The 22,364-nt window shown below is 42.0% G+C and overlaps 1 protein-coding gene across 3 annotated transcripts; it reads left to right on the top strand.

The window, feature by feature from the left end:
* The first annotated feature begins 5,502 nt into the window (after positions 1-5,502).
* On the top strand, positions 5,503-10,836 carry LOC124684893. 3 transcript variants are annotated; one of them, XM_047219156.1, is made up of 2 exons: positions 5,503-5,668; positions 9,533-10,836. In XM_047219156.1, the coding sequence occupies exon 2, from the start codon at positions 9,583-9,585 to the stop codon at positions 10,699-10,701; it is 1,119 nt and encodes a 372-aa protein (XP_047075112.1). In that variant the 5' UTR covers positions 5,503-5,668; positions 9,533-9,582; the 3' UTR covers positions 10,702-10,836. The 3 variants fall into 3 exon arrangements, with proteins under 3 accessions (XP_047075112.1, XP_047075113.1, XP_047075111.1); XM_047219157.1 differs by lacking the exon at positions 5,503-5,668 and adding an exon at positions 6,283-6,815 and having other exon boundaries at positions 10,004-10,836; XM_047219155.1 differs by lacking the exon at positions 5,503-5,668 and adding an exon at positions 6,822-8,142.
* Positions 10,837-22,364: the final 11,528 nt, after the last annotated feature.

Here is a 22,364-nt window from a genome sequence, read left to right as displayed (position 1 = left end):
AAATTTGTTTTTGGAAAGAGAAGATGGATTATCTTTTACGGTTCAAAGAAGAAGTGAAGAAATACATGAAGGGCTACATGAATACTATTTTTCCCTATATGACAGTATTGTATATATAGATAGTTCTTAGGATTGGAAGTAAAAGAGAAACACATAAAAAGAACCTTTGAACTTGGTATTAAACCTCCCTTTTCGAATTTCTAGCGTGAAAGAACGAGATGCAGATCTTTAGAATTTATTGTGGTTTGACTTAGATTTGACAATGATTTATCAGGATTCTTGTGTTTCTTCAAGCCTACCCTTTAAATTGCTCACGTGGTTGCATAGACCTTTAAGGTGTACGGATTTTCCCGCCCGAACGGGCGTTCATGGCTTTCCAAAGACACCATACAAAAGTATAAATTGTGGTGTCTAGAGGAGAGAATTGCATGTATCATATCGTAAATACATATGTGCGATGCGGCGTAGACTTCTGACCTGGTGTACCATGGATGGAAAAACATGTCCCTTTTGAAAAAGGGCACATGAACAACAAATGCATATCATATTCAATGACCCGCATGTGTGGAGCATTCATCTTTGATGTGAGCCGAGAACCTTCTAGCTCTTTTACACGTCGGAAGCGCCTACGCAGCAGTCTCCATGCGTATGATTGACCGTTAGGCATCAAAGTCTTGTTATCCCAAATCTGCATAAGAAGACAAATATATAATCTATTCTGGCGCTTGTTTAAGTCTCTGATTTTTGATGGCACAAGTTGTTTATGCAGTGTCTAGAGGTATCTTTTGCTTTACATGTCGGGTGAGTCTTCAACATATATATAGTATCTTGGCATTCTGTTAGCATAAAGAGAGTTTGAATAATGGATGTAGCAGCTTGAGGGCTAAAAAAAATTATATTAGAAGAACATTCTAAGCTTTTCGGGTTGGGAATCCAAGGGTCTTTCACAATGGGATGGTAAACATAGGGCTGATTTCAAATAAATGAGTGAAGCAGCACAATATTGTGGAGGAACAACTCCACCGTGTTGCTACAACGTGGATAGCACAAAGGTTGAAGCAACCACTTCAACATGATGCGCTAGATATCGCTCTAGGAGCGGAGACTCTCAAGAGTTCAGTCCAAACTCACAACACACAATATCTAATCCACGATCTAAAACAAGAACACAAATTTCTCTTTATTGATAGGTAGTAGGTACATAGTCCGATTACATAAGTAGAGGTTGGACCTCAATTTATAGGATGCATGTGTCTTCACTACTTAGCTTCACTTACTAGAGTGTTCTAGAGAACACTATGTAAGCTAGGGAAAGAACTAGAAATATCTTAGTTACAACTTATACTAGAATACGTTTCGAAAAAAAAAACTTATACTAGAATACTCTGAAAATCACTACAACACACATAACTAGAGGACTATATTACCTAGAATATAGTAGAAGTGTGTAGAAGCTAATATTGGATCTTACTTCTGTTTTTATTTTTATTTTATTTTATCTATTGTCCCTCATCATCCCCCCTTGTTGTTTAGAACTCGACCTCGAGTTATCTTTATAGAGTGCTTGTTCTGGATGATAAAGATCCAAGTCTGCCACATTAAATGTGTTGGATATTCCCATCTCAGCTGGAAGATCTATCACGTAAGCATTATCATTTATCTTCCTTGGAACAGAGAAGGGTTCATATTTCCGCCGTCTAAGTTTTCCTTTAAAATCTAATGGCGGTCTTTCTTTTCGGAGGAATATCATCACCTTATCACCAACTTGGAATGATTTTAGCCTGGTTGCATTCACTTTTCTCCTTCTCCTTGGAGCTGTTATGATTTGATTGGTTTGGTAGAATGGTGATCTTCCGCTTGTTCCAAGTGAAAGAGTAAGAATTTTCCTTCCCTTTATGTGTCGTATCCACATCAAATTGCCAAGGTCTCCCAGGAAGAACATGGCTATCATCCATATCAACAACGTCACATAACACATTGGAGCGATAGTACTTTCCCAAAGAGAGTGGCAGGTTGCATTGTTTGGTGATCCTCATATTCACCCCTTTTTGATCCATCCAGTAGTGTAGGGATTTGGATGGTCATGTGTCTCAAGTTTTGAATGCTTCACCAAATTTTGGGAGATACCATTTTCACAACTACAAATATCAACCACTAATTTGCATACCTTGCCATTCACCGTGCATTTGCTCTCAAATATTTTCTTCCGTTGTGTGTTGTCGAGCTGCGGTGTTGAGCCCAAGAGGCGGTGAATCACGCATACCACCTCTTCTCCCTCTTCTTCACAAATATCTTGTCCTTTTGCATCTTCAGTCATCATCATCATCTTCGCTATCATGGATTGTCGTGTTGACAAATTTGCTCAATAGGCAGTTGCTAGATACATGTCCCTCTTCACCACATTTATAACATTTTATCACAGGCTTTGCCCTACACTTACCTCCGGCTTGCTTTGGGACAGCTTGTTTTGCATAGCGTTGAGCGGTCTCTTCTTCCGTTCGGTGGGAGTGACTCCTAGATGAGTCTTCCATATGAGAATATGGAGCCTTGCTTGCCTTTCTTGCCTTTACCAATCTCTCTGCCTTTAATGCTAGAGCTTGTGCTTGATCAAGGGACCAAATTTGCCGCATCATCAAACGATCATGGATAGCATTATTGAGACCATTGATGTACCTTGAACTTGTTGATCTTCAGTTTCACCAAGGTGGCACCTCACTTGTAGCCTTTGGAACTCGTCCGTGTATTCTGAAATGGTCCTATTTCCTTGAGCACAATTCTGAAACTAAATAAATAGGATCGCAAAAATCTCCCTTTCAAAAGATTATTCATCTGCCGCCAAGATATCACACAAGGTTCTCCTCTTAGTCTGCGATCTTCTTGAAGGCGATGCCACCATGCACCAGCTCCTCCTTTTAACTTGTATGCAACCAAATGAACTCTACGATCTTTTGAAATATTCATGATCTCAAAGAAAGTCTCCACCTCATAGAACCAATCAAGGCACTCCTCAATATCAACATTTCCATTAAAAGTGGGGATCTCAACTCTCACCCTGTATGTATCCCTCGCATATGTAGAGTTGTGTACTCTCGGATATGTATAGAGACCAGGTTCTTCAAGGCCCTCATCATATTCATCACCTTTAGAAGCTTCAGCATACATTGGCCTCCTTGAAGTACGTTGAACAACATGTGTATGAGGTGTTTTTGCTTCAAGACGACTTCCCATTCTTCGACGTCTATCATCTGCCTCCTTTGATGATTCTTCATTGGCAACGGGAGGAACACCCTTTCTTACCATCTCAACTAGCTGATAAAATCACAGAGCACATGGATTTGTTGATCTACAACATCCCCTATTTTACTCAATTCCTCCATTGCTTGGTGCAGCTCTCAATGAGGAAACCAATAGTTGGACCGGATCAGCGGGGCTCTGATACCACCTGAAGCAGCACAATGTTGTGAAGGAACAACTCCACCATGTTGCTACAACGTGGACAACACAAATGTTGAAGGAACCACTTCAACGTGTTGCGCTAGATATCGCTCTAGGGGCGGGGGTTCTCAAGAGTTCAATCCAAACTATCAACACAAGATCTAAAACAAGAACACAAAGTTCTCTTTATTGATAGGTAGTGGGTACATAGTCTGATTACATAGGTAGATGTTGGACCTCTATTTATAGGTTGCATGAGCCTTCACTGCTTAGCTCTACTTACTATAGTGTTCTAGAGAACACTACATAAGGTAAAGAAATAACTACAAATATCCTAGTTACAACTTATACTAGAATACTCTGGAAACCACTACAACACACATAACTAGAGGACCATATTACCTAGAATATAGTAGCAGTGTGTAGAAGCTAGTATTGGATCTTACTAATGTTTTATTTTTATTTTATTTTATCTACTGTCCCTCATCAATGAGCTATCATAAATGGACTCACGGTCACAAAACCAAGAAGTGCTCGCCACCACCGCATGTAGGTTGAGGCGAGGACAAGCGGAAACCTACATAATGCTTCAGGACATGCATGGTTACCTACAACTCCCATTGGTAGATTGGGGTCTCCCCACACACTCTTGTTGGTGGAGTTGCGGAAGAGGACGACGATCTATAAGCGGGAGGAGAGGTGATGGCGTGAGAACCCTAGATCACTTAGGAAGAGGTTTTGCGACATGCTTGGTTTTTTCAGTCCAAAGTCCTCATTGTCCGGAGGATCAAAAGTGAAAATCAATATTATAACACGTTCAGAACAAGGTGTGAGTGAATTATGAAAGCCAAAGATAGGACACCACATCACCACTAGACTATAAACAGACTAAACACAATAATCAATAGAAAAACATCCATCTAAATTTCATCGTCATTACCTGCCACCTCCGCTTTTGCGGTGACTCTGGCTTCGCAGCCGACAACCCCCGTGCATGAGGAAAAGGAGAAAGAAATTCGCAGTGGTACCACACTTTGGTGTCCTATAAATGCGATCTTTTTAGTGGGGCATAACGTTTTTGTCAATAGCGAGCCGTCTACGGCTGGGCATTTGTCGGGCTGGGCCTAAAAAAGCCCGACCGTAAATTTGCAGGCTCGAGCCTGGCCTGGCCCGAACTTCAGGCTTACAAATCAGGCCCGAACCCAGCACGAATAGAGGAAAGCCCGACCTAGCCCAACAAGCATGGCTTGAACTAGGCTTAAATCCTTTTTTTTGCAAGCCCGAGCCCGGCCCGGCCCGACGTTCTAGCTCCAAAATCAAGCCTGAACCTAGCCCGACATGCATGCCCGGCCTAGCCCAGGATTTTTAGACCGGTCTGGTCGGGCCGTCTGGGCTGGGCTGCCCATGCCTAGCTGTAACAGTAACAGTGAATTTACCGATCCTAAGACCCATCAGCTCAATCTCTTGAACATGGTTATAAGGGTAAAATGTGCTTACTTTCATACTAGCTCCATACCAAAGCTTAAGGCTTATATTATTTTTTAGAAAGTTAAGCTATATCGTTTAACTTTGTTTTTACCAAAAATCATTAACATGTAAAATACAAAATTTGTATCATTAAATAGATAATAATATATATTTTCTTATGGTATCTACAAAATATTCTATTTATTGATTTGATAGATTGTTTTAAAAGTTTGATTAAAACTTACTTCGTTTGAATTTTTCAAAAGAAAAATAAACCTTAAGCTTTAAGATTGAGGTAGTATAGCCAAGTGCCTGCGTGCATGAACATATTGTGTTTGAAAAAAAAAAATCTATCGCGCATGTTCCACACCTACTCCTAGATAACAATTGCCACGAAACATAATAACAGTCATAATAACTACCTCGGTCTCCCCGGAGAGAAAAGGCAACAAAAATGAGAAACCAGAGCAGTCATAGGCGCGCACGACGCCGGCAGATAACCCCTGTATCCGTATCCTCGACGACGGCGTCTCCGAGGTGCGGATCTAGGAGGGAGCCGCAGCCGCGCTGGCAGAGGTCGATTGCTTTGGCCGCGGACCGGCTGAGGCTCAGCGTTGATTACGACCGGGGATTTCGCGGCGGCGGAGACCCGCCGGCGTGCGCTGCACTCTGAGAGGACCATCCAATCCGTGGCGTTCGGCGCGGCGGCGGTTGGGGTCTACGCCCGCTGGGCCAGGTCGGAGGCCACTTCGTGCAGCTCGCATAGGTTCGTCGTCTTCCTGCTCCTCCCTCCCGCCCACTCTGCACGCTGCTATACGGAGCAGAGCTTACTCGGCTTTTCCGCCTCATCAGGCCACACTCACCTAAACTAGTAGTAGCATGATTTCTTGTGGCTCAATTTGATCATGTAAAGTTTAGATGTCGCTCTGCAAACTGCGTATGCTGTTAACCAGTACGAACTTGGCCGGATGCCTGGATCCTCCCAATTCACCTCACACGAGTATAAACGATTTTGGCTTCTTTACTCACTTCAGCACTCTGATGCCTGCACGATGCTTGCTCTGGTATCTTGGTATTAATAGTGGCAAAAGAAAGAATTTTTTTCTCTCTTAAGAGCATAGCCGTCGATCCATTTTGAACACATGTAAGTTCTTCAAAAATATATACTAAAAATTCATGGGTGTAATGAATGTTAATATTTATGACAGTTCCCAGATTTTTTTTATTGTTATAACATGCCAATGTGCAACTTTACTAAAAAGTGTGATGATTTGTGTCACCCGCATTTTTTTTGCAGTCATATTGCATGATTTCCTTTTTGTTTCTGCATAACATGAAGGATTTTATTTTGTATTAAAGTTTTTGTGATTAAAATTTTCACCATAAGAGCTTATGTTGTCGTTCCGATTTGAACACCTGTATTTTGTAGTATGAAAGTTTTCAGGTTTACATGTTGGATCATACACTACATCCATGATTTTGTTTCTATAATTTGTGAGTAATTCGAGGTACCTCCAAATAAGATAAGAGCGAGATAACAGTGAACGGAGATAATAGAAGGTACTGTATGTTGTAGGCTCACCTGGCATGTAAATGTAAAGCAAAAGGCGCCTCTAGACACTTAATAAACAACTTGATGCCGCCGACAAATCAGAGACCTAAACCGGCGCCAGAACAGATTAATTCTCTTCTTATGCAGGTTTGGGAGGACAAGACTTTGGTGCCTAGTATTCGAACATTCGCATGAAGACTGCTGCATAGGGTGCTTCCGACATGCAAAAGAGCTGGAAGGTTCTCGGTTCACTTCGAAGATGAATGCTCCAGGCCTGCCGATCAGTTGAATACGATGTGCATTTGTTGTGTCTATGCCCTTTTTCAAAAGCGGCATGGTTTTGCCATCCATGGTACAGCAGGTCAGAAATCTACCCTGCACCACACACCTATATCCCTGATATGATACATGCAATTCTCTCCTCTAGACACTGCATGGCTTCTCTTGAAAAGTTTATACTTATATATGGTGTCTCTGGAAAGCCATGAACGATAATCTGTTGGGCAAGAAAATTCATAAACCTTAAAGGTTTATGCACCTACATGAGCAATTTTACAGCAGGGGTACTGGGGTAGGCTTGATGAAGCTACTCCACTGCACCAGGATGTACCTCAGTGCTGATTCTGTGCCCTAGTTCTACAATAACGAACTTCTCCAAATTCCCAGGTTCATTTTCATTTTCACTGATGTAGCATGCATTGGAGGCCACCAAGATCACCGGGCGGTGCCCACTGGTATTAAAATCTTCTTACAAATTGTTGGCAACAAAGAATGTAGCTAGGTTTACATCTCGGCTAGCTCCCGCAATCCAAGCAGAGGCTTTGGGACTGCTCCTTGCGGCCAAATTCAGAAAAGGGCTCTCACGGACAATGCCACATTGGCAGCAACTGTTGCTGCGAAAGATCTTATTGCTGCTCTAGGCGATGCTAGGAGGGCTTTTCACATCTGGAGGGATTTCAACTTCAAAGCTCATAATCAAGTGCGACTTTTGGAGTCTCCCCATGTCTCCCATGCCGTGCAGCAGGAAAAGAAGAAACAAAGTTGATCCCGTGATCTTTAGAAGCACAGTGGTACCACGCTTTAGTGTCTTATAAATGCGCCTTTTTTCAGTGGGAGGCAACGTTCCTGTCGATAGCGAGCGGCCTATGGTAACTTCATCGATCTTAAGACATGTCGACTCAGTCTCTAGAAGGTGGTCATAAGGATAAGGATAGAATGTGCGTGCGCCCGACAGATGTGAGTGTAGGTACGCATTTATATGTTTGAAAAAAAATCTATTGCGTGTATGTCTAGCATGTTCCATTTAGATAATTCGAAAGACAATTGCCACGAAACCGAGTCATAACTACCTCGTTTGTCCGGAGAGAAAAGGCAACAAAAAGGGAAACCAGAGGAGTCAGCAGATAACCCCTATCTCACTCGACGGCGGCGTCTCCGAGGTGCAGATCTGGGAGGGAGGCGGGGAGCTGCAGCGGCGCTGGCAGAGGTCGATTTCTTTGGCGGCGGACCGGCAGAGGCTCAGCGTTGATTGCGACTGGCGATTTGGATGCGGCGGAGATCCGCCGGCGTGCACTGCACCACGAGAGGACCATCCAATCTGTGGCGTTGGCGCGGTGGCGGTTGGGGTCTACGCCCGCTGCGTCAGGTCGGAGGCGACTTCGTGTAGCTCACCTAGGAGGCTAGCTCAGGTTTGTGGTCTTCCTGCTCCTCCCCTCCCTCCTGCCCACTGCACCCTGCGATACGGTGCTGAGCTTACTCAACCTTTCTGCCTCATCAGACCACACTCACGTAAACTAGTAGTAACATGATTTCTGTAGCTCAATTTGATTATGTTAAGTGTAGATGTCGCTCTGCAAACTGCATATGCTGTTAACCAATACCAATTTGGCTTGGCTGGATCCTCCAAATTTACCTCACACGCCCCGAGTATAAACAATTAATTTTGGCTTCTTTACTCACTTCACCACTGTGATTCTCACTCTGCCTGCACAATGCTTGCTGTGGTTTCTTGGTAGTATTAATAGTGCCAAAAGAAAACCTTGAGCTCTTAAGAGCATATGCCGTGGATCCATTTTGAACACATGTAAGTTCTTAAAAAATATATACTAAAAATTCATGGGTGTAATGTATTTAATATTTATGACAGTTCCCAGATAGAAATTACTCACTCCTTTTCCATATTAGGTGTCACAATTTTGGATGTATCTATACACAAAATGTGTCTAGATATATCCAAATCAGCGACAACTAATATGCAACAGAGGGAGTATGTTATAACATGCCAATGTGCAATTTTTATCAAAAAATGTGACGATTTGTCATCTGCAAAAAAGGAAACTTTGCAGTCATATTGCATGATTTCCTTTTTGTTTACGCAGACCTTAAAGGGTTTTATTTTCTATATATGTTTACACTACATCCATCATTTTGTTTCTTTAATTTGTGAGTACTTTGAGGAGTCTCCAAATAAGATAAGAGCACACTTTCTCCCGAAAAGGATAAGATAGGAGCACACACTCTTCACATTTTTTTCGAGAAAACGCAAAGGACTCTTTGCATTTCATTTCATTTTTCGCAAAGGACTCTTCACATTCACAATACAATGAGTAGTACCAAGATTTTGGCTACCGGAATGCATCTTTTAACGCAGGTGGAGGGGGCGTTACAGGTTGTAACGAGAAAATACATGGTTTTACTGGTTTGGAACTTTGTTAATTTGAATGTATTTGCTAAAAAAATTCAGACAAATACACCAAAATTGTTGATTTTTCATGGATTTTAATTAAACCAGTTACTAACCCTTGGTAGCTAGTGGAAAAAAACCACCTTGATAAAGTTTTAGTCTCGCTTCTGTCCCACGGGCGTGTTTAATCCAATCTTATTAATATGTTGACTATTTGTTGTGTAACTAAAATTATATATGTTCTAATTCAGCATGATTTTATGCTCACAACTGGCATCTTAGCAACCATATATGCACTATCATATTTCTTAATTAGCAATCAGTCGATTTTCTGTTCTTGTTATCCACTTCATATTCTTCTAATGTTTGTCTTTGAATTCAATAAATTGTTTCAGAGAAGTTGCAACCTGCAAAGATCAAGGGCCGTTGAGTTTGTGCCTCCGCCATGTGTAGACACCAAGGTTGGGCGGACCTGCCAGATGCCCTGCTTCATTCCATTATCCCACTGTCAGGTTCCTTCTCAGACCTTCTTTCCTTCGCTGCAACCTGCCGGTCTTGGCGTGCTTCCATCTCCTCGTATCCACTGAAATCTACCTTGTCAGCGCTCTTCCCTCCTATCCTCCTCCAACCAGATATCCCTGTGCGTTCTCCTCATCATCGCCCCTTTGGCGATAAACTTCCATGTCATGTCATTGATCTGGCCAGCCAACACTCACACCTTCGCTGCCAGATCCCCCTAGTTAACCTTTCTACTGCAAATAATGATCCCCAGAGTCCTCTGGGTAGTTTTTGTTTCATCGGTGCTTCTTGCGGTCATCTCATCTTCTCCAGAAACAGATCATGCCTTATTGTTGATGCTTTTACAGGTGTTAGTGTTTCACCTCCACAGATACCAGGCGACGAATACACCAAGGTCTACTACGGTGCCCTCACAGCTCCTCTAGCGTCACCCAACTCACATCTACTTGTCAGCAACGAATCACACACTTTCGTTTGGCGTGTTGGTAGTCACTCTTGGTTGAGACCTTCTCCTTGCGATGGAACGGTCAAGCAGATCGTGAACTTCAAAGGCCAGGTTGTTGGCATGAACTCTAGTCATGCGCTCTTTGTTGCGCACTTGGGACCTAAGATTCGCGTACAGGAAGTGTTAGTAAGTTGTGCAGAAATGCCCACCATAGGGAATCTTAGCAACCTATGTCTGGTGGCTTGTGGCGATAAGCTTCTCTTGGTCGGGTGTCAGGGATCATTTCCGGCCAGAGGGGATACCTTTGAAGTTTTCCGCCTCTACCAGTCGACTGATAGTCCAAAGTGGGTGAAGGTAGAGGACTTGGGGAATTGGTCGATCTTCATCAGCACAGACAAGCGAAGCCAGCCGTTATCTTGCATGAACCCAGAGAGGTGGGGCGGGAGGAGCAACTGTGTCTACTGTTATTCTCATGATTCTGAACACTGGATTGCATTTGAGCTAGGTAGGCCTGCCTCCAATCCAAGCAACTTTGTTTTTATAAGCTGTGGCAGTGTAGTGCAGCCTATGTGGGTTGTCCCCAGCATGTTCTCCGGTTGATGATGTTTGTACCCCCTTTTTTTTTATGCATTGGCTGTTATGTGCTTGCTGTAGCAAGTGAGCAACTTCTGCTGTAAGAGTGTGTAAGGATATTCTAAAATATCGACATTTATGTTGGCATGACTCTGGTGTTGTAATTTGGTTGCACTCGATTTCTTGCCTGTTGGTTCACAATTCATGGCAATGTTGTTTATCTTTCTGCCTCGAGATCTGAACTGATTTCTGGAACAGCTAATTTCGGTGTGGTACATATTCTTATTTTGAGTTGTGATCTTGGCTCTTGCAGCAGGTTAGATTTTGGTCTTGTATCCATCTGCTTTCCTTTTGAACATCCCAATCCTGTTTTCGTCAAACATCACCGATTCTGTAAATTGTCTGTTAAGAGTTCCATCTGATCATGAATTTCTTTTATCATGATGTTGTAAACTTGTAATCTCTGTCTTTTGCATCAGCAAGATCTTGGGCATTACACAGTTGCATATAGTACCCCTTTTTTTAATGTGTTCTGGGCATTACACAGTTGCACGCATGGAACTTATTTAACTTCTGTTTTGTACTTTTATATGTTATAAGACAAAGGGCTTCACTCCGAGCTTATGTTGAAAGTTAACATATTTAACGTTTTATTCTTTATTATGCCGTCATACTTACTACTACATCACTGGAAGTAAGTAAAACATACAAGTGTCTACATATATCTAACTTTAGACAAATCTAAGATATAGTAAATTAAACAGAGAGTGCATGCATACGAGGCTAACTCAACCAAATCCAACCGGTGTTGTCCAAACCAGAATCCAAAACCTGGTATACCCATGTATATACATACCGTCGCTGCAAGACAGCCCGACAGGTACCGCACGACAGTTCGGCAGTGCCGCAAAACTTCACACTGAAATTCTACAAATAAATAAATAGATGAGGCAAATGATGAACATCATAGTGTCAAAGTACATTAGTATGGTACAGTAGGGGAAACTCCAAATAGAGCCCAGGGAGCCATCTGTATTTGAAAATTTTAAGTTAATGTTTCAAAGTTCCAAAATATTGTAAAAAGATATAGATATAGTTCATGGCAACTGCGTGGTGGTCGTCGTCGGTTGTCACTTTCCATTCTCACGTACCGTGATCAGCTCGTCGCAGCCGCCAGCCCGGCTATCTCCTATCTAGATCTGCTCCGGTGAATACTTGTCCACCCGATCGATGCAAGGATCCGGCGTCCAACGTTGGCCCGACTCCACCCCTCCCACGGCCGCCATTCATACCTAGGGTTTTGATCCCTCCGTCTTGTTGAAGCCGGTCGATTCCTCACCACCGCCATTTCCACGTACCCCGGTCAATTGTTGCAGGAGTGACCGATTACCTCGTCGATCTCCTATCCTTCCCGCATCCGGTGGATCGTTAGCCGTCCCCGCACGACAACGATACGGTGGCGATCGTCTGAGTCATCCACCCTCCGCCTCCCCACGGTCGACATAAAGGTCGTTCTATTGCAAGGCAGAGCAAGAGGTCGTGTGCACCGCCGCTGATCCCAACTTCCCGTGGCTGCCCAGATTGCCACCGACGCCCAGATGGTTAGCCCTCCGTGCCATATTGTTATTCCCTTCTTATTCCATGTACTTTCTAGGATGTATTGTCGCATGTGTGCTTAGGGTTTAAATTGTTTTTCAAAATTTTACCATCTTTTGGGATATTTTTTTTGTTGATCTGCATTACACAATGAATTCCAAGTCGATTTTTATGTTCGTGCATGAACACATGGTTCTATTACACAACTCCATTGATTAGGTCAGTGATGTTGGTTTTATTTGGACAAATGGACGGTTCTATGGCTTCTGGGATTGACAATGAGAAAGTAACTATGGACGTTGATGACTCCAGATGGGAGGGTTTTGATATGTCATCTTGAGAAGATGAAGATGAAGTACCGTCTGATGATGATAATAGTATTTTTGGTGATCCTGTAGCTGAGTATGATAATGTGAGTCACTCACCTTTTCATATTTTATTCGTACAATATGGGAATATCTTGTCCTTGAATTTTGCCTCCTTGTTGCAAATTTTGTAGATGGACATCGATGATGAACACATCATAAGTGATAAAGATGATGAACCCACCTCGTAAAATACGAGTGATGTATGTTTTCTTTTTTCTTACGTGCCTTCTACCATTTGAAGATGAATATAAATGTAATTTGCTACTCTCCTACAAATTACGCAGGTTGTTGTAGTCACAAACAGTGAGCTTACGTACTACGGGGATTCTGATTTGGAAGACTTTGCTGATGAAGAAGAGGATGTTCTTGAGCAGTCAAAATCATTAGAAGGGGGCTTTCACAACAGTCAAAATATGTATGCAAAAGCGATGTAAGTTTTTTTTGATGTATTGTAATGCATAATCTAGTAGAACAAATCAAAGTGACAGTAACAATTATGCCATGTTTGTCATATTTATTTAGGTGACAAGAAGTTTCCAGCAGGACCATAGTAAGCATGAAAATGATAAGGAGCCATATGATATTGAAGCTGAAATGAATAAACAACGAAAGTATGCTGCTGTAAAGGCCATGCCATTTGTTTCCGAAGAGGCTGCCTATTATTTCTACAACAAGTATGTCAAAGAACATGGTTTTAGCATTCGACTCGAGAAGACTAGAATGATATTGATGAATTAGGGACACCCATCATTCAGTATAGGCGGTTTCTTTGCTCCAGGGCTGGGACACGTCAAAGCAAGTACTTAACCATGGAAGGCCCAAGGTATAAGCACCGACCCGAGTCTCGCTGTAACTGTGGTGCTCATTTGAGTGTGTCGTGTAACAGAAAAAGGGTGTTTGGACTGTTCTGAGATTTGACGACAATCACAACCATAAGCCGGCTACAACTGATCAAATCAATTTTCTTCGGTCTCATAGAAAGATCAAGGCTCATCAGAAATCCAAGATCATGTCACTGGGAGCTACTGGGATGAGATTATTCAACATTATGAGGACATTTGTCAGTGACGGTGGAAAGTACAACAAGGTAGGATTTTCAAGGAAGGATCTTTACAACATGTCTTGCCGTGAAAAGAGGAAGATGATTGCAAAGGGTGATGCCGACACAACCATTGGCATTATGGAGAAGAGGAAGAGAGATGATCCTAAATTCTATTTTGACTGCAAGGTCAATAAAGATGGCAAATTGAAACACCTGTTCTGGTGTAATTCTCAGTCTTGGTAGGACTATGCCGACTTCGGTGACGTGCTGGTGTTTGACAACACGTACAAAACAAATCGGTATGCTATGCCATTCATACCTTTTGTGGCCGGATTGAACAATCACTGCCATACTACTATTTTTGCATGCGCCATTGTCTCGAACGAGACGGAAAAAACATATAAGTGGTTTCTAGAAACATTCCTGAAAGCCGCGTGTCAGCAGAAGCCTAAAGGGGTCATCACTGATGGGGACGCTGCAATGATCGCCGATGTTGGTAAAGTCTTTGCAGGCGTGTGGTACCGTGTTTGTACGTGGAATATTGAGAAGAACATGAAGAGGCACCTTGACCCCCTGGATCACAATGAATTCCGGACGTTGCTATACTATGCACTTCGGAACAAAATATTCAAGGAGAGATAGAGGGCATTCATCGAGAAGCACCATACGGCATTAACCAAAGACTGGATGAAGAGGATGTATAATATGAAGAGGTTGTTGTCGGTCGTGTATCTAGCGAATTGATATTTCCTCGGAATGAAAAGCAACTAGAGGAGCGAGAGTTTGAACTCCACCCTACACACTCACCTTGACTTTGGACTGACAATGGTGGGTATGGTTGTGCACTACGAGAATAACTGTAGCTGTGTCCAGGAGGAAGATGCCCGCCAGGACACCATAGACTCTCAGAAATTACCTGTTGCAGTTACCAAGTACAAGGATATAGAGATGTCTACTGCCCGTAAATTCATTGCTACAAACTTCTACCTCGTTCAAGGGGAGCTGGAAAAGATTGGGGGACTAGAGATTGTAGATCAAGTTGGATGTGCTGGTGGGTTAATAACCTTCGTTGTGTCATGGATGAATAATCATCGGCATTTATTTTCAGTGGACTACACACCTGAAAACAAAGAGGAACAATAACGTGCAACTGTCGAAGGATGTATCGGAAAGGGCTACCTTGCAAGCACATCTTGTTTGTTTTGCATTATGTGGGGTACTCTGAAATTCCAGACTGTTGTGTAATCTGAAGGTTCTCGAAGGATGCAAGATATGGTTTGCCCCCGAGACGCGAGATTGATTTGTACGGATGGGTAGCTGAGCGGAGAAAGCATAGCAAGCTTAACATAGTTGGAGCGGAATCTTATGATGTTGCATTGCATGAGCCTGAATCTTTCAGCGAGCTTATGAAATGTATGAAAGGCATAATATACAGGAGAAGAGGCGTCCAGACCACTCATTCAACAGCTTAACATGAGGACGCACAAAACAGAGGAGATACACTAGTAGTGGGTGATCCTGAACAAGCTGAGACCAAAGGAGCACCTAAACAAAACAAGAAGTATAATAAGGACAAGAATACGAATCAACAGACGTCAAAAAATGGCAGGATACTGTCACACGACGAGCGGTAGAAAGAGAGGTGTGCACTATTTGCAATCAACCAGGTCATAACAGAAACAAAAAGATGAAGTGCAGGCTACATAAGGAGTGAGTGTTTGGTTCAGCCCTACTTAAATAGCTTGCACTAATCTTTTACTATTTTATGTGCCACTGACTTCTGTGTTATTTCATGAAATGCAGGTACGAGGGACCATCGGAAGTATGAGGAACCACCGGAAGTACTGACAAACATGTGATGATTAATTGCATGTCTACATTATGAACTACACTACTTGGTACACATTGCACTTGTTTATTATTTGTTTTACAAACACTGGTATGATTGTCAAAGGGCGAATTTTGATACTTACAACACAACATGGAGAATTTTGTTCACAAATAACATAGAACACGTACAACTTATGTCTTGCAGACATTGCAAATATGATTACAGACTGCACAAACACACTACACTGAATGATACTTACAACACAACATGGAGAATTTTGTTCACAAGTAACATAGAACACAACTTATATCTTGCACACATCGCCAATATGATTACAAACTGCATAAACACACTAGTACTTGCCCCCTTGAGGCATATCACTCCCAACCTTGCTTCTGACGCTTGCTCATGGATGAAGATTCATCCTGATTTTTGCATCTGGGATAGATGTGGTCTGATCTCTAGAGGTGAGCTTGTCCCTCGTTAACCGTGTAGATCTTATTGCATATCTCATAACTGAGATAGTCTTCAATAGTTGCGTATTCGAGGTTCATCCTAGATAGTGTCTTGCATTCCCAGAAAGCATGCCCTTCGCGGTTTCGCTGGTTGAACTTGAACTCCTTCTTCATGTTGGCAAACTTGGGATCAATGAGCTTTGCTGCAAGATCAGCCATTCCAGCCTCCACATGACCTTTAATCTTGAAAATTTCATGGATGTCGATGTGTCTCTCTTCTGGAACAGGAAGATGGGCTACACGAAGCACTTTTGTGTCATTTCTTTTGTCAACACTAGTAAAAATGTATTGCTTGTCCTTGAGAAAAGTTAATAGGAGCGGACAATGATCCTTGCACTTGCGTTAAGAGCAACACAGATAAATTCAATAAGTACTATAGTGAACTGCAACGCAACCATGACATATGTTAATTGGTCGGAAAATGCATGGACGCTTTAAATATTCACGGAGACATAAAATGATGAAACCGTACCTAATGTAGTGGAATACAAGAACGTGCTGCCTCAGGTGATTTGCGTTACCGCCAACTTGTGTCCGCTAGAGTCATACTCGAGATCCATACCAATGAACTTGAACCTGTCCTCGTCCTCGTCGAGCCAACCCTCGTACATACGAAGAACTCCATCAACAGTCGCAGACGACGTCGATATATGTCCTCCCATACGCAAGGATGCAGTGCTTCTCCGTCGTGGACTTCTCATCTCCGGCCATGGCAGCGCAGATGCCATGGACTGCATGGGAGGAAGGGAACACTGGGATGCGGTAGATGAACGGTCGGGGTTGGGATATAATGATGGAACTTCCACAGTAGTGGACGGGTATAGGGTCGGGAGGTGAACATGCAGTTAAAGGTCTGGCGGCCCATTGGCCCGTTACATGTCCGACAACCTAACTAAAAAGTTTTTTAATTTTAATTTGAATAAATCTGCAGCACATTTGTATTTCTGGTTAAATTCAAATAATTCAAAAAACGTTTTAACTATGTTCAAAAAATATGTGACATATTATGGAAAAATAGGTTTATTTTTCGAAGGTCGAAAAATCGACTAGCTTAGAAAAAGTGGTTTCGTTTCTAAGAATGTGATTTTTTTGACCTTCAAGAAACGATCTAGAAATTTTTGCACACACTCGCGTATCCATTGTAAGAAAAAGTGTGAAGGTTTTTTTTATTTTTTGAATTTCTGTGAAAATAAACTATTAAATTTCAGTTAAATTCGAGTTGGGGAAAAAAGGAAGAAAAATAGAGAACCGTGCTTAGATGGGCCATGAGTTCCTTCCCCGCGTCCATGCCTAGCGTTAATGGGCTTAGTACAAACCGTCCTATTATTTGTCCACAATGTTAACCGAATTTAGCTTTTTAATTTTAATTTGAATAAATCTGCAGTACATGTGCATTTATGGTTGAAATCATATAATTCAAAAAAAACAACATATTATGTCCTAAAAAATGTGTGACATATTGTGGGAAAAAAATTGGTTGATATTTCCAAGATCGATAAATCGACTAGCTTAGAAAAAGTGTTTTGATGTAACCCAAACCGTTCCGTTTCTAACAATGTGTTTTTTTCGACCTTCGAGAAATGGTCCACAAATTTTTGCACGTACTCGCATATATATATATATATTAAGACAAAGAGTGAAGCTTTTTTATTTTTTTGAATTTCTATGAAAATAAACTATGAAATTTTAGTTCAATTTGAGTTTCCAAGAAAAAATCAAATAGAAGGAAAATACATTTAAATATAGTATTTCTGCAAACAGATTTAGCTAGTTTTATCTCCTTCGAATATGCTCCAGAAAACTATCAAGAACGGTACACCCAAGGTGGTTAGTTTATAGACTAGTTCTAACTAAGTGCATGGTTATTTCATGTGAGAACCTACGAGACTTAACATTGAATGGTACATCCCAAAGGTAAACAGGGTACGTAGACCAAGTTTTTGTGAAACTAATGCACGTTTAGTCAACAATATATAAGGCATATTTGATTGTCAATAAAATAAGAGGTCTATTTAGGCAACATCGAAATAATCACAAGTCCACAAATATGTGACTATTTTTTTTACCTCAAGCTCATATGTTACTATTTGTTATGGGTTCACAAGTCTACTAATATGTGACTACTTTTTACTCCTTTCTTACCCGAGCTCTAAACCAAGCTACGTAGCTTCTATGGCGAATCAGATTTGGTTGCTTTTAATAAACATCTCTGACGTAGGTATTTCCCTTTTCGAAACAACTAGACTAACCAAATACAAACTTTCCTAACCTCGATGATGCGAGCTGCATGAACGAGATACGTCTGCGCCTCCATCACGTGGATATGCATGATCTCGCCTCCATCACGTGTACGTTGAAGTTTTTCCGTCTTCTGTGGACATGCATGGGCTCGCCTCCATCACGTGTCCGATGAAGTTTTTCCGTCTTCTGTTGCTCACATGAAGGTGAAAAAACGGGTGCATGCGTCCCCTAGACGTAGCCAAAGAATACGAGAACGCTGCCTCGCAATCGTTCTCTCTAGGGAAGAAAGCCCGAGCAGCTTCTTCTTCAGCAGACGACGAAGAGCCCGCTCCTCGGGTGACAGCTCCAACTAGACAACCGCTTGGCCGTGGCCATGACTTTGTTATCCAGGGATTTGAAGAGTTTTGACTCTGGAGATTGAGCAGTCTAGGTAAAAAACAATCTATGCATAAAAATAACAAATAAGTCATTCCATACCAATACTTAAGGTTATTCATAACCACACTGGAGCTAAAGTTCTTAGTACTACATTAATCGAAAAAATTAGATAAGTAGAACTTAAAATTCTACATACACACATTATAGCTAAAGGTTCTTAGTAGTCCATTACAACACACCAGACATAATTAGGGTCCAAGTCCCAAGACATAACATAACTACGGCGGCGAGGCTTCAGGCTGAGACATCAACATGTTTTTCTTGAGCTACCAATGAAGCTAAAGGAACATTATTAGGATCAACATGAGATATACCATTAACAAGTATAGACATAATAACATCAATATTATCACTCAAGGAGGAGGTTTCTTCAACAGAATTTACCTTCTTACCTTGAGAAGTCCTTTCAGTGTGCCATTCAGAGTAGTTGATCATCATATCATCAAGAAGCTTTGTTGCAGCACCCAAAATGATGGACATAAAAGTACCTCCAGCAGATGAATCCAATAGGTTCCTTGAAAAAAAAATTAATCCTGCATAAATGGTTTGGATGATCATCCAAGTAGTTAGTCCATGGGTAGGGCAATTATTTACCAAAGATTTCATTCTTTCCCATGCTTGGGCAACATGTTCATTATCCAATTGCTTAAAATTCATAATGCTACTTCTCAAAGATATAATTTTAGCAGGAGGATAATATCTTCCAATGAAAGCATCTTTACATTTAGTCCATGAATCAATACTATTCTTAGGCAAAGATAGCAACCAATCTTTAGCTCTTCCTCTTAAGGAGAAAGGAAACAATTTCAGTTTTATAATATCCCCATCTACATCCTTATACTTTTGCATTTCACAAATTTCAACAAAATTATTAAGATGGGCAGCAGCATCATCAGTACTAACACCAGAAAATTGCTCTCTCATAACAAGATTTAGTAAAGCAGGTTTAATTTCATAAAATTCTGCTGTAGTGGCAGGTGGAGCAATAGGAGTGCATATGAAATCATTATTATTTGTGCTAGTGAAATCACACAACTTAGTGTTCTCAAGAGTATTCATTTTAACAATAATAAAAATAAGTAAAGCAAAACCGAATTAAATAAAGTAAAACAAGTAACTAATTTTTTTGTGTTTTTGATATGAAAGAAGCAAACAAGACAGAAAATAAAATAAAGCAAGACAATAAACAAAGTAAAGAGATTGGGTGTGAGAAACTCCCCTTGCAGCGTGTCGTGATCTCCCCGGCAACGGCGCCAGAAAAGAGTTGCTTGTGACGGTAAAGCACACGTCCGTTGGGAACCCCAAGAGGAAGGTGTGATGCGTACAGCAGCAAGTTTTCCCTCGCAAGAAACCAAGGTTATCGAACCAGTAGGAGATGAAGGCCACGTGAAGGTTGTTGGTGAAGGAGTGTAGTGCGGCGCAACACCAGGGATTCCGGCGCCAACGTGGAACCTGCACAACACTATCAAAATACTTTGCCCCAACTTAACAGTGAGGTTTTCAATCTCACTGGCTTGCTATAAACAAAGGATTAAACGTATGGTGTGGAGAATGATGTTTGTTTGCAAAGAACAACAGAGAACAGTGATTGCAGTAGATTGTATTTCAGATGTAAAAGAATGGACCGGGGTCCACAGTTCACTAGTGGTGTCTCTCCAATAAGATAAATAACATGTTGGGTGAACAAATTACAGTTGGGCAATTGGCAAATAGAGAGGGCATAACAATGCACATACATATCATGATGACTACTATGAGATTTACTTAGGGCATTACGACAAAGAACATAGACCGCTATCCAGCATGCATCTATGCCTAAAAAGTCCACCTTCGGGTTAGCATCCGCACCCCTTCCAAGTATTAAGTTGCAAACAACGAGACAATTGCATTAAGTACCGTGCGTAATGTAATCAATACAAATATCCTTAGACAAAGCATTGATGTTTTATCCCTAGTGGCAACAAGACATCCACAACCTTAGAACTTTCTCATCATCTGTCCCAGCATTCAATGGAGGCATGAACCCACTATCGAGCATAAATACTCCCTCTTGGAGTCACAAGTATCAACTTGGCCGGAGCCTCTACTAGCAACGGAGAGCATGCAAGATCATAAACAACACATATATGATAGATCGATAATCAACTTGACATAGTATTCCATATTCATCGGATCCCAACAAACACAACATGTAGCATTACAAATAGATGATATTGATCATGATAGGCAGCTCACAAGATCTAAACATGATAGCACAAGAGGAGAAGACAACCATCTAGCTACTGCTATGGACTCATAGTCCAAGGATGAACTACTCACGCATCAGTCCGGAGGCGGGCATGGTGATGTAGAGCGCTCCGATGATGATTCCCCTCTCCGGCAGGGTGCCGCAGGCGATCTTCGTAACCCCCGAGATGAGGTTGACGGCGGCGGCGTCTCGGCAACTTTTCTCGTATCGTGGCTCTCGGTACTAGGGTTTTCGCGACGGAAGGATTATATATGCGAAGGGGCAGAGTCGGGGGACGCTCGAGGGGCCCACCCATAAGGCGGCGCGGCCAGGGGTGGGGCCGCGCCCCCCTATGGTGTGGCCGCCTCGTCGCCCCTCTTCGTCTCCTCTTCGGTGTTCTGGAAGGCTCCGTAGAAAATAAGACCGTGGGCTTTTTGTTTCGTCCAATTCCGAGAATATTTCATGTGTAGGATTTCCGAAACCAAAAACAGCAGAAAACAGGAAGTGACGCTTCGGCATCTTGTTAATAGGTTAGTGCCGGAAAATGCATCAAAATGATATAAAGTGTATATAAAACATGTGAGTATTGTCATAAAACTAGCATGAAACATAAGAAATTATAGATACGTTTGAGACGTATCACCTGCCGCGGCCATGTTGTTGTCCATCGCTGGATCTACGCTTTGGAGCTTCGACGACAAGAAATGGGAGTGGAGAGAGGTTGTGTTCGAACTAGGGTTGGGGTTTGCTCTTCCTTGCTTTTGCCAGAAATGGGGATGGTGGGGAGGGGATGAGGCTAAGTGGGGTTAAAATAGTGGACTCTTCTGGACTGTGCGCGCGTGTGTGTGGGCCCATGTGTACACGGAAGAGATACGAGCGTGTACGCGGAAGAGGTACGGGCGTGCACGTGGAAGAGATGTGGGTGCGTACGTATTCTCGCTGTGATACGGGTACCCCTCGGCTAACGGGTCCTGTGAGTTTTGGATCGAGCTTTTGAGTACCCAAATTGAAGATGAAAAGCCGTTCCTGCCCCTCACCGCGGATTAATCTGGGGTTGTTCTTGTGTTCCGCTCAACATAACCCTTCGCCCTTGGGAGTATATGGAAGCAGTCGCCATAGTTTATTCCATACTCCCTCATTCCATAATTCTTGTCACGGATTTGAACATATCTATGTATAAAATATATCCAGATGCATTCAAATCTAAATAGTATTATTACAGGAATGCAAAATCTGAATGCAATTTTATTTACATTATTCTACACAAACTGTCGGAAGTGTGGATGGTGTATATAGTGGTGAGCAGTATCAGAAATCACAAGTGTAGCTCGAGCTATACATCATAGCTCGCCTTTTGATTTTTTTTTTGAAAACAACATTTTAAAGTTTGAAAAAAATATGTAATTAATCTAGTATTTTACGTTCGGTCAGA

The sequence above is a fragment of the Lolium rigidum genome, chromosome 1, assembly GCF_022539505.1.
Source record: "Lolium rigidum isolate FL_2022 chromosome 1, APGP_CSIRO_Lrig_0.1, whole genome shotgun sequence".
NCBI lineage: Eukaryota > Viridiplantae > Streptophyta > Magnoliopsida > Poales > Poaceae > Lolium > Lolium rigidum.
This window is presented reverse-complemented; position numbering and strand designations above follow the sequence as displayed.